Source organism: Ixodes scapularis, unplaced genomic scaffold (assembly GCF_016920785.2).
Source record: "Ixodes scapularis isolate PalLabHiFi unplaced genomic scaffold, ASM1692078v2 PGA_scaffold1__304_contigs__length_218370807, whole genome shotgun sequence".
Lineage (NCBI taxonomy): Eukaryota > Metazoa > Arthropoda > Arachnida > Ixodida > Ixodidae > Ixodes > Ixodes scapularis.
Window position 1 is genome coordinate 155,104,255 of NW_024609846.1, and position 13,112 is coordinate 155,117,366.

Here is a 13,112-nt window from a genome sequence, read left to right on the forward strand (position 1 = left end):
AAAGTCCACACCGGTTACTTAAAAAGGGGCAGCTTGAGTCAATCTGTCGCGAAAGGGCGGAGCAACTTACTCGCTGACCGCTCGGCTGTTAAAACGGTCACAGATCACACATTTTTTATGACTTTTTTCACCATCTGTCTTCTTCGAACGACACAAAACTGTTCCCTCAGCTCGGTCAAGGCCTCAAGTGGACCAGCGGGGAGATGTCGTCAATGCGTGGCGTCGATCAAGAGCTCGGTGAAATGATGACTCGAATGAAGAGTGATGGGATGCTTGGCAGTGTAGCACATGTCGGCTTGGCTGAGGCGTCCTCCGACCCTCAGTACGCCATCCTGGTCTAGGTATGTATTTAGGTCCCGTAATCGAGAGTTGTTTTCTATACGTGTTGAACGCCGAACGCATTGGAGCTCTCTTTGAAAGGTATCCCGTTGTACTTGCACAATCAGGCACGTTTGAGCTTGTGCTAATTCATCCATTGTCAAATATTCCTCGCGCTTCTGGCTGGTGTGCCTAGAGTTCTGTACATATCTTTGTATCCATGCGACCACTCGGACAATCTTCGAGTGGGAACTGTACCGCTGCAAAGGCAAGACCTGTTCTTTCTCCACTTTTATGTTGTGAACACGAACTGGTCTCTTCTCTTCATCTGCTACAGTCATATTAACAGTCACTTCATGCGTCGGCCATCAAGTACGTGGCTCTGTAAGCCATGGTGGCCCATTCCATCAAACCGCGCTCGACTCGAGTGTTTCAGGTGTTACGCCTCTCGTTAGCAGGTCAGTGGAATTCTCCGGTCCAGGGCAATGGTTCCAAAGTTCTAGATACGTTAGCTGTTGAATGTTTAACACTCGGTTGGCCACAAACGGCTTCCACTGTTGAGCAGAACCTCGTACCCGATGCAGCGCGATCGTTGAATTTGTCCAGAGGTACCAGTTGTTTGCTTGCAAGTTCCTCGAGCAGTTAGGTAGTCCTTCAGTCGTGCCCCTATCAGCATTCTAATCAAATCGAGTCTTGGAAGAGAAGGCTTTTTCATCGGTGCCGTTCCTGTCTTTGACAACATCAAAGTAACCGTCGCTTCTGCACCCTGAGTGCGCAGGTAGGTCAATGCTCCATAAGCCTTGGGACTGGCATCTGTGAAGAGGTGAACATCGTTTGGGTGATCGTTTGGTAGCCCAAGGTACCCTCGGAGTACTGTCACCTCCGCTAAGTGGTGCAGTGCTGTGTGCTACTCCGTCCACCTTGCCTGAACATCTTCAGGTAGTGGTGCATCAAAATCGACTCCCAATTCCCAGAGGCTCTGGAACATCAGTTTGGCTGCCACGGTTACTGGGGAAAGGACTCCAAGTGGGTCGTAAATGCGAGATGGTATCTGAAGAATAAATCGTTTCGTGATGCTGTTTCGGACAAAGAATTCTAAGACGCTAGCTGTGGGACATTCTACTTGGTTTAGAATACATCCCCTTCCTTCATCGTCGAACAGCTTCTGCAACTTGTTGGAATTTGAATTCCACTTGCGCATTGTCATCCCCGCTAGTTTCATGACGTGTAATGTTTGATGATAGAATTGTTCCGCCTCCTCCCCAGAGGTTGCTCCGGTGATAAGATCGTCAACGTAGAGGCTTTTGGCCAGCGCTTTCGTTGCTTCCGGATAGTCGTCTGTTGTCGACAAGGGGTAGCGTAGTGTGGCCGCGAGGAGGAATGGGCTGCTTGTCGCTCAAAAAGGCCTTCTTGTAATTCTCCATACCTCCATAGGAGGATTTGGCTCTTGTTTTGTTGGCATTCGCTCGTACTAGAAGAATTGTAGAGCGTCACGATCTTCCTGTCTCAATGAGAGCTGCAGAAATATCTTTTCAATATCCGCGCTGAAACCGACGCAATGAATCCGAAAGTTCAGCATCACTTTCAGGAGGTCCAGATTCAGGTTTGGTCCCGACATCAGTGACTTATTCAGTGCGAGGTATCCTGCTTCGTTTGATGACACATCAAACACGACTCTGACTTTAGTCGAGAGGCTGTCGTGTCGTAGTATAGCACGGTAAGGCATATAGTTTATTCGGCTCATTGTCTTGTGTGAATTCGGTGAAATCTTTTCTGCAAACCCTTGCTAGAAATACTGGAGGATGGGCCTGTCATACTTAATCAGCCTCACAACGGCTTTGAGCAGCTTCTTTGTTATGCTGGTTAAACGCTTTCTTACAACTACTTAATTGTCGGCCAGCTGAATGTTCATTGGCTTTTAAGGTTGGGCTACCTTATATCGCACGTCAGCAAGATTGACGGATGATGTAGATGCACGGACAAGTTCTTTATCCTCTCCTTTTTGTGGGAGGTTAGGCGCGTGATACCTATGCTTTCCAGCTCCCGAAACAACGTAAGCTCGGTAGACAACGAGCACGTGCTTTCACCCACGTTTGCTCGAAGTACTGCAACAGTAGAATATGAGGCAATCGAACCGCTGTGAGGAACTGTTCCTTGAACTGTCCACCCAAAGTCTGTTGTGACGGTAACCAGGGCACCTTGTAGTTTCTTAACCTTACCAGAGACGAGGGCCTAGTAACAGTCTGCACCGATGAGAATATAAAGGCCACTTCTTGTTAGTTGTGCCGGTGGCAAGGTGACGTCTGCCAACTCGGTTTTTCTTGCCTTTACTTCTTGCACAACAATTTTGGGCAGAAGAAGGCGATCAGAGCAAATCTATGGTATTTCCACGGCTTCTAGACAATGCTCCTTTCGGCGATTCAGGTCCAGACTCGTACTCGTCGCCGTTCTTCCTCGATGACGTTTCCTGCCCCTCCAAATGGGTGGATTGTTATGCCCTCTTCACCAATAACATCGAGGTGCAGTTTATGTGAGAGTTACGTCGTCACAAAGGTTCGCTGGCTTACCCCGTCAAAAAGGATGCGTGCGAGAGTTCTTTTCTGTCTCCCCTCTGCCGACACCTGAGCTGTGTGGAGTAGCACAGTATGTGTTTTGTCGCTCTTCTTGACAGTCACGGAGTGTAACTCGGTTGCGGTGCTTTTCCTTTGTTTCCAGGATGGGTCACACATTTGAGTGCTATGCGTCCTGCCGCATGTTTTACACTTGATTCGTTTGTTTCCTTTTTTTTTTTCTTCGAAAGAAAGATATGTCTGGCAATATTGTGGGACGTGGTTCTTTGCAGCACATAATGCACAAGGTTCAGTGTGCTTGGAGCGGCTTATAGAGGAAAGAGAAACTGCTGATCCCTTGGGCGACCAAGCCTTTCCGTTTTCTTTTTTGTGTTGAGGTTTTTCACGGCTCTCCACTTTTAGCTTTAGGATACGCCGCAAACTTTCTATTTTTAGACCGTCATCTGCCCTGCCCGTAGTATGCTGACGTTTGTCATAGTCAACCACAAGCTTTCTAGGCAGCATTTAGAGCAGAGCAGAACAGAGCATGGCTCCGTAGCTGTTACTCTTCACCCTGAGCGTAGTAAGAGAGGCGAAATTGCGTTGCAGGTGGCCATGTAGAGCCGTCGTAGGCCCTTCACGTCCATTGAGCGTCTTACACCTGGCAAGTCAAGCGGTACGGAGTAATTTCTTGGATCAGGACGTCGGGCCGACTGAAGCGCTCCCTGAGCAGCTCAATTACTGTATTGTAATTTCCTCCCGTCGCTTGAATGCCGGCTATCGCTGAAGCTGCCTTTTCCGTAAGCGCCGACCACAGGTACAGAAACCTCTCACCGTTAGATAGCGCGCCATTCTCATAAATAGCTTGTCGGTATTGTTCCCAAAAGGGTTGCCAGTCAGGTGCTGCACCGCCGAATCGCTGAAGTTCAAATTTTGGAAGTTTCACCCAAGAGGTTTCAACGTTTACTTTGCCGTTGTGATGAATCCGAGCTGAACCAGCTTGGGCTCTCGTACGTTGGAGCTCCTCCACTTCTTGACGGATCGTGGTGATGTACATCATAAACTTGTCATTGTACTTGATGATGCGAGCGTAGTTTTGCTCGACGTCTCTGTCAGGTATTAGCGGTGCGACGGCTGCGTCAGCGTTGTTCAGCTTTATTCGAACGTCGCTAAGCCTAGCAGACACTACGTTGAGGCTTCGCTCGTCCGCGTGGTTTGCGATAGCTGATGTCGGAGGGCAGCCTCATCACCTGAGACCTCAGAGCCGTCCTTTTTTACTTCAGTCGTTTCATGGTGTCTCTGGGTCTCGCGGCGTCGCAGCGTCACTTGGCTTGGCATAGCTGCGTCGTTGGGCTCGTTTCGTTGCGTCTGGCTGCCCCTTCGTTCTTCGGCGCAACTAAATCGCTGTCCTCTCGCGTTTTCGGCGCCAAATTGTTAGAACTCTACCTGCGAGGTAGGCACCTGACACCATCGTTGTTGGCACAAAAGTAAGAAGTGATCATGTATACTTACATGGTGCTGCCAACTCTTTTTCGAGTAGCTGACAGCTGAAAATATTTCTGTGTGGCACAAAAGAATATGAAGTTCGGAGTTTCTTCAGGCGGTTCAGGTGACCACGACGGCGCTTCCCTCAATCTCGGTAATAATAGGCGACGTTTCTGAGCCGGAAACCATGAGGTCTTGTTGTGCGAGGTTAATCAGTGCATAATTATTTTGTTTTACCAATAAAACATACATAATGAAAATATGAAACGAAGAAAACAGAATATTTTTTTTCGACAGCTATGTTCGGCTACATGTTGTCGTCTGCTTTGTACTCGATAGCTGTTACCACGTCCGCTTTCTAGTCTGCAGCTTTCATCCGTGCAGTTTTAGGGTGCAAGTCATCTTCGCGGTCCGCTTGGCTCCCAACGAACGAGTGAAGGTTTCTTTCTGGTACGGAGAGTTCTGGTTAACGAAAGAGATCCGCCGTTTTCGAGAAAAGTTTCGGCGGCGACCACCGGCTCCCTAAAAATTATACGCTGAAGAGGCACCTCAAGGAGGAGACAAATCTTCGAAACAAGCCACCGACAACAATGGTGGCATCAACAAAGTTGACGCTTAAAAATGAGGTACTTTGTGTCTTGTCTCCCAACCCCCCCCGGTTGACGCGGAGAACACTGCCGGTACATATCGGCTGTTGCACCAATCGAACCACTTTGATTAGAACACGGCCAATGTAGGACGGGATTTCAAGTTTTTCATTTTTATATTTTAGACAGGTAAGTTTTGTCAGTGAAAGTTCGATGCCCTTAATGCAGGTTTTTCTTCCACCTCTATGTAATAGCCCAGATCGATATGTGTTCAGAAACTGATTAATGCCGTCTTTTTGAACAATTATCGATCCCCTTAAATCACCTTGTAGTTATACGCAAGTCGGAGGTGCTCCAGGGCTACACAATAGAAAGCGCAAGTGCCCTTGTGTGTCCTCTCGTCCTAATCTAGCGACCACGAGCGGGCGTAACGTGCTCGGTGACACTCACGTAAATATTTGAAGCAGCCTAAAATCTCAGATATACTCATTATTGCCATGACCGATTCCCTCTACAATTGTTATCTCTCCTCACCTTAATTAATCAAATCAATTGAACCACTTCAGAGCCGAGGAGGATTTCATCCTGAACGGATTCCTGATCCCCAAGGGAACCATCGTCATAGCCAATCTATGGGCCGCTCACATGGATCCCAAGTACTGGAAGAATCCCGAAAAATTCGACCCCTCCCGGTTTTTGACTCAAGATGGTTCCGCACTACTTCCAAAACCAGAATGCCTCATCCCCTTTTCAGCCGGTGCGTACAACATGCATGGTGAACCCATAGGGGCCAGCACATTTTGCACTCCATAAGACTTTGAATTCTTATCGTACATACCTTATACTGAGCAGACGAACGCTGCTTTAAAAATTTTTTATATCTATTTTCTTAAAGATAAATTCTTAGGTGGTGAAATATTAAAAATAGTGCAAAGACTGCAGCCGTGCATTCTTTATGTCTTATACCTGATGTTCCTCGTCTGCTTACTGGTTTGCAAGCTTGATCCCAGGTGGCCATTGTTGATACATTTTGTTAAACTTATTACTTATCGTGACTAATTTACTCGTCGCCAGCATATACTACAAGAGCTTAGCGGTTTTTTTTTTAGATTTAGGAAGCCACCCGGGAGCGAGATCGCAAGCCAGTGAGTGGACAACGAAGAGGCTGGTATGGAACAAAAAATACACGGCCGCCATTTCTGTGCTAGTTTTAATATTTTACCACCTACGAATTGAGCTAAAAGAGCACCTATTAATTGACCCCGAAATTGCAGCTGACAAAACAAACGTTCAAAAGTCTCATACACTCAAAAGTCCCAAATACATGAAAGATTGCGCGAAACGACGTTAGCGTGTCCGGTTTCGTATAGATACGTTTGGAATTCAAATTTAGCAAGGCGTCCCAAATGTGCTGATCCTTACGGCCTCACCTTCTGTATATACCACACTAACCATGACCAGCTCGCTTGTGCCTTAAGATTACTGTTATTTATGCATAGAATACACTGCTTGTAGAAATAATACATAAATATAATCAATGCCGTGCTTAGATATATGCTTGCTGCAAAATACATTTGATCCTTTATACTACGCAGACTTGTACACGTTACTGAAAAATAGTAATGAATTACATTTACAATTACTCAAGGCTAAATTGTAATTTATTACAATTACAATTACCCTCCTATGAAAGTAACTGACCGTTACCCCAAAAAGTAATCCGTTACTTTCGTGGCGTTACTTTTAACATTATTGTCCTCAAGTAAAAAACAAAGGGAAGAGGGTTATTCAAGTTCTTATTGTCGCAACGTGTTCCATTTAATGACCTTGAGCATTTTGAGCCACAGGTGGCCTTCGAAAGTCTCGTCAAGCATTTTGCGTTATTTCTTACTCAATATGTCGACTGCTACGCTGAACACCATTTGAGGTGAGGCACTGGATGGTAGTGCCATATTGTTCCTCACGAATGCTTCATGCTCTGTATTGAACTTTTTCAGCGAAGCAAGGGAAGTAATATTTACCTCGAATGTAGAGCAAAGCTTCGTCGTTGCAGCCTATGCCTGCTATTCGAGAGACTTAGTAGATCCTTCCGATACCTCCAAAACCCGCGATAACGATATGATGCATACGCAAAGACGGCGGCGAATTATCGGATATCGTTATCGGAGTCATCGGACCGATCTAAATTCTCCATTGTCTAAATCGCGAAGCTGTGGAAGTCATCAATAGCAAAACATAGTTGTAACAGTAAGGTGATAATTAAATAATAAATGATGTTTGGCTCGATATTCTTCTCCTTTGGTTCTGAACAGCTCGAGCCTCACTTGAGACGTTGGTGAACAAAAGAAAGTTTCCAGTATATAAATAGAAGTAATAAAAGAAAAATGACACTCATAACAACAATTAATTAGATTGTCGGTTAAAACAATGAAATGTGAACGCACGTTTGCCGTGTGTACCTTTCTTGGTGCAGTTCAAAAACGCACGGAGTACGAACCGACTGCAGTTTACTCCGGTGTCCTCCAGATAGACGTCCGCTGATGCCAAGGGCGGCAAAGGGGAGAAGTAAGCCGCGCTATGGCCCCACTCACGAATTTCACTCTCCCCTCAAGCCCAGAATATCAAGTCTACGTCAGCCATCATTATTTCTTATTTGTAAAAAATATCTGCTAGAGATTAGATGGGCCCTGCTGGGGCAAAACAGGAAGAAGGGATGACTATTACCATTTTCTAAGTGCTCGCAAAAAGCTGACTCACAAAAAGGGTAGGGTAGACGGAGCGTTGTCTCGTGTTGTGACATTATGAAAATGGTCGTAGAAGAACATTGTTAATTCTTTTCAGTGCATTTACCGCCTCGAGCTTCTCGAAGAGGCGCACAATCACTTGGTGTCCTCCTCTCCCCGTCTTCGATCCCAAAGAAAAAACAGAGGGACTAAAAAAAAAGCGGAAATCACTCGCCCCCTCCACCCTCCCTCCCCCGTCTTTTTTTTTTTTTTTCTAGAAATGTTTATTTGGATTTTTTTACATTATTGTTAGGGTCTAAAAAATAGGTTCAAAGGCTTGGTGTTGCAAAAAAAAAAAAAAAAGGCTTTGCGGAACTGAAGTGCCAATCCTCCCTTTGTGCTGGTCAATTCGCGTGATAGTGTCACTGCGCTCGACTTTACAAAAATGAAAAAAAAAAAAGACTTTATTTAGAAGGGGAGGGGGGGGGGGGGTTGGTTCTGACAAAAAAAATGTAACGGATTACAAGGAATCCGTTACGTCAAAAATCTAAGGGAATTACTTTAAAATTACTCTAGAAAATATGTAATTATTCCGTTACTAAATTACTGATAAATGTAAGGAATTACAAGTAATTTCGTTACTTGTAACGGATTACGTACAACTCTGATACTACGCATATCGAGAACTTTATCTTGCCGAAAATAGGTTTGGGTTCAAGGAAACAAATGTCAACCATATCTTTTTTTACAAAAATATTAGTGAATGTAAAAGATAATTCAATGAAAAAAGACCATGTTACGACATTTTCCGTCAGAATTAATAACGTTTTTTTTTTTCCTTTAAAAATTTGCTTCCATAACTTTTTCTTACAATACGGTCAGAGAGTGTTGTCTTGATATTAATAATGGCACTTTGGAGAGCATAGTTCCAGCATTTCAGAATAATGTTGTTGTTTTGCTTCAAGAATGCCGTTCCTACCAAACGGCTCGCTTAGTTGGAAACACTCTCGGTAGACCAGTATTCGCGACCCCAGCGACCTATTATGGTCGAGACTTTTCTATAATTATTCCGGCCTAAAACAGGTCGTGGCGTGTCATGTGCTAGCTCTAAACACAACGATTTGGTCTAAGAAGATAAACATTGGCTTCAAAATGATTTGCCCCGGTTTTTATTCACTACGTTCGAAACCTGCTGCGATGTGTTGGCGCAAGCGATCTTCTTTATACCTAGCCTCCTTCGGGATAGCGATGAAAGGAGATCGTACTGTCATTCTAACGTGTAAACTAACGTTGATAAAGTCACAATGTCTGGTTCACACGGTTGCCTAACTTGGGCTCAAGGCGAACTTAGCAACGCGCTGATACAAATGTAGAGATAGAGTCACTGGAAAAAGTGTTAGCCCTACACAGGGTAAAGGCAATGCAAGGAGCATTCAAAGGGGTGCTTCGGCGATTTCTTTATGGTCCCCGATTTTCCTAAGAAAATTGCTAAGCTCACCAACGAACACCGCTGAAATAGCATCCCAAATATTAAGTCAAAATATTAGTATTTTGCGAAGTTATTGAATCTACAATTTTAGTCCTCACAACTATTTTTTATACTGCGAGTCTCTACGTCCAAAAAAAAAAAAGTGACGCCATTGGAAAAGATTAGTTCGCTTTTTGGACCGCAGATTTTGTTCCCAACTGATTACAAGCAGCTTAACGGCCAGAAATGAATGTTTTGAAAGTTCGCTTTTGTACCTGCCCACCAGCACGAAACAAATACTCGGCACAGTCTATATTTGAAACTGCTTGCTCGACTGGCCAGCCTGACTTTCACTGACGTCCCGGCACTGAAAAGTGCTGGTATATTTCAATGATGGCTTTTGCAGCATTTTCATTTGCCGATTTCACAATGACTGTTTTGAATTTCGCGAGATTAATTGACATACCCGAATGGCTAAACACCGATATTAGAAAAAAATAGAGTTAGTTGGGGTAGCTCATAAAATCGCCGCAGCACCCCTTTACCAGGTGATGCCATTAAACGCCTCTTTTTCCCTGTATTTCTCTCGCAGCCATTTACGCTGTTGTGGGAGTAACCAATGCCACTTCGCACGCTCAGTGGCCATCCATCCAAACGCCGAGAAAATTCAGCCACTGAAGCTACAAGAGACGAGAGAAACATCTACTTTTTTTGCGTTGAAGTTGCGTATTTAGAACCGGTCAAGTGCAAGCAACGGCAAACATGATGTCGGGCCTGTGCTCGCGCAAAGAGGTCACATGAAAAAGAACAGAGAGCTGTTCGGTGGAACTACAAAAATCAAAGAAATAATGAAAACTATTTGGGACAAGGAAAAATACTGGTGTGTGTATGTTTCTACAGTCGAAATTTAGTTCACCTTAGTGGGCGTGCGGTTTCTCAGCTGTAGATGAGAAATTGAGCCAGTGCGGCACAACCGCTATCTTAGGTCTTTAACGTGCACCACGCAGTAGTGATACACGACCGCACGCCGGTACGATGCTCATCCAGGACAAAACGGGCAGGGGTGGGGATGGAGCCCAGTATCCCTGGGTTTTGTCGCGCGAGCATTGGGTAAACGCTAGCCCACTCGGCCACAGATTCTCATTACAGACAAGGACAGATAGCACACTTCTTTCAACCAGCAACGAACAGTTACTGATGTCTCCTTCAATCCGTAAATTCTTCCTCTCAACTTCTTAACGGAAGAAGATTTAAAGAAAAGAAGATAAGTGAAGAAAAAACAGGAAGATAAAAAAAAAAAAGAAAAAAGGAAAAAAAATTTATTTCTGTCTTCAGAGAGGATACCATTGACAAATTCAGATCTGGCTTCATGTAGTTGATCTCAACTTTAAACAACCCAAGAGAATGATGTGGCGAACATTTGGCTTTGCCTCCACTTGCCCGGTGCCGAAGCCCATATTACCCGCCGGTGTGAACACTTGTTAACTTCATCATCCTCTCCAGTGCCGTAGCCGACATTCCCCGCCAATCTGGGACCCTTTGAACCCCGGCACATAAACAGCGCCGAGTACGGTATGCACCGCTTGCTCAGCGGTGAACATTCTTTGAGGTTCACGTTACACTACCGATCCGGGATTTCTCGCCAGACAGGCGCCGTTCCGTTGGTTCGTTCCCGTGGCCTTACATGTGCATGAGATTCTCGATTTTTAGCATAAGAGGGCAGAACACAAAAGTCTTCATTTGAAAGTCTTCATCTTACCGTGTTCACTTAAAGTCTTTGGTAGAGGAGTCATCTTGGGGAGGAGCGGTTCAGCCGCACACGTCACCGGAGTAGAACGGGACATGGGGTGACCGAATGTGAGTCAGTAAACTGTTTCATTGAACCTGTTGTGTCGCGTGACTACCTTGGGAACGACTAAAGCGTGGCTTAATCGAATCGGGCGTAGTATAGATGTTTTCTGCTTCCTGTCGTTCTCAGTCACGTGCGTTTCATATCTGGTACGCAAGACGACACAATAATAAAATATTTCAACCTGGAATATGCGAGCAAATATAGTGAAGGCAAAACAAGTATGTGTGACATTCACGAATTTTTTTTAAACACCTTCCAGCAGCGTGGAGAGATAAAAACTATGTTTTACCGTATACCAGAAGTGACTAGTCAAGATAGCTGCACCCTTGAGGGAAAGGTGCACAAGTTGGAAAGATCCCACAATGAGGAGCGATGTTGTTTCCGTCACCAAATACTATGCAGGCTTCAATAATCTCTCAGCCGAGCTCGATCTTCTGCTTCTCAATTATGCTGCTGTCTCGGAAATGAGTTTCAGAGTTTGTGCAAAGGCGTTTATGCACCACAATCGGATGAAATGATTCGCTTGGAGCACGGGAAACATCGCAGATGGGCTCTCTGAAGCGGGTGTTTACGCGACGCCTTGCCTGGCAAATGCATCGGTCACCGCATGAAAAAGGCATCGAGTATACCACCCGCTCTTCACAGGGAACAGTCGGATTAGAATGTTTTACTGCACAATCTTTGGGGGCGTCATCGTTGTTAAATATTGTGCAAAGTTGTTTTATGCGCAACTTGTGCGAGAAAAGAACCGAAGTGTTGAAGCGCGCTGCTATTCCCTCGAGTCTGTGTGCAGAGTTGTGCACTTATGGTAACGTAATAACATGTGAAGCTTTACTTCGGCGAACACGGGGCGTTTGGGGAGCTTAAATTAGCTGAACAAGTATGGTACCCAGTAGATGTTCCGGACATTCAGTTTTAACAAGGCATTTTTTTTTGTTTTGTCATACTTACGCCAACCAAGTGAAAACAAGATTCGGCGCGAGAATTTGGAAAGGAAACCAAATAATTTCATGTTTGGCCAGTTTAAAATGGGAACTGCAAAATGGAAGAACTGGTTTTTCCGATCGTTGTTGGAAGGTCCAACAAAATGCCGGAGAGAAAGGGAAAGAACTGTGCTGGATATCCTTGTCCCTAAATTTGTTATTCTTCCTTTTATTCTTGAAGACACGGGCTCGCTCTCTTTCATTATGTTACTATTTTAGATACTGACCAAAACGTAAATTAGGAATAAACCTCTTGAATTTTTGTGAAGTATCTGCTATAGCAGGTCTTCAATTAAACAGTTTGTTTTTAGTTGAATTCATCTAAGGATGCACTGAGTTCACTGAGCTGCCTGATCTTCTCGTGTCGTGTCCCGGACCTTGATTCCTGGGTTTCGGCACCAAATTGGTGAATTGAAGACCAGGGACAGCACTAGCTTCACAAAGACTCAAGGAACGTATTCTCAACTTCCGTTGAGAATACGCCCCTTGAGTCGACAGCCGCAGCTTCACCGACTGAACCTATCACGCGCACTGAGTGCGTTTTAATTCTGCTTTTTCTTTGCCAGTGATTGGTTTAGTCGGTGGTAGCAAACACACAAAGACGAGGAGTGCCCGGACGATGCAGTTTTAGCGCTGATGGATTGGCTCCATTAGTATGAAAGTTATAGATGTATGCCTTTCTGTACTGCCCCCCCCCCCCCCTTTTTTTATGTAATTTCCTAATAGTGCCATCAAGGGTCAATAAATGAAATGAAATAAAATGAAGAGCCTAAAAGAAAAGACAGATTTATTCATAAATATCTGGAATGAGATATGGATTGCTAGTTTAGTAATTCAGCTTACGATTTAATAGTATCGTTTAGTGTGTTATAAGACTAATGTGTGTTTGTGTTTTTTTCTCTCCTATATTCCCTGTCAGGAAAGCGGATGTGTCCCGGGGAGTTTGTGGCCACCGCCCAAATATTTCTTTGCATCACCACACTGCTCCAGGAATTCCGCGTCGAGTCCGGGGACGGGTCAAGCTTCTGCGTAGCCTCGAACAATTTTCCAGTTCTTTTGTCGAAGGGACTGTGCTTCCAGTCCCGCATTTCGGAGTGACCACTGAAAAAAAAAAAAAAAAAAGATACTATAAAAAAAAATCTATAAC

The 13,112-nt window shown here is 44.7% G+C and overlaps 1 protein-coding gene across 1 annotated transcript in view; it reads left to right on the top strand.

Annotated features, from left to right (window-relative positions):
• The window catches only part of LOC120843500 (cytochrome P450 2J2), an 86,602-nt gene extending 73,539 nt beyond the window's left edge, over positions 1-13,063 (top strand). The window contains exons 8-9 of the mRNA XM_042290385.1: positions 5,506-5,696; positions 12,885-13,063. Of these exons, the coding sequence (XP_042146319.1) occupies positions 5,506-5,696; positions 12,885-13,063 (370 nt within the window). The remainder of the gene's footprint in view (positions 1-5,505; positions 5,697-12,884) is intronic.
• Positions 13,064-13,112: the final 49 nt, after the last annotated feature.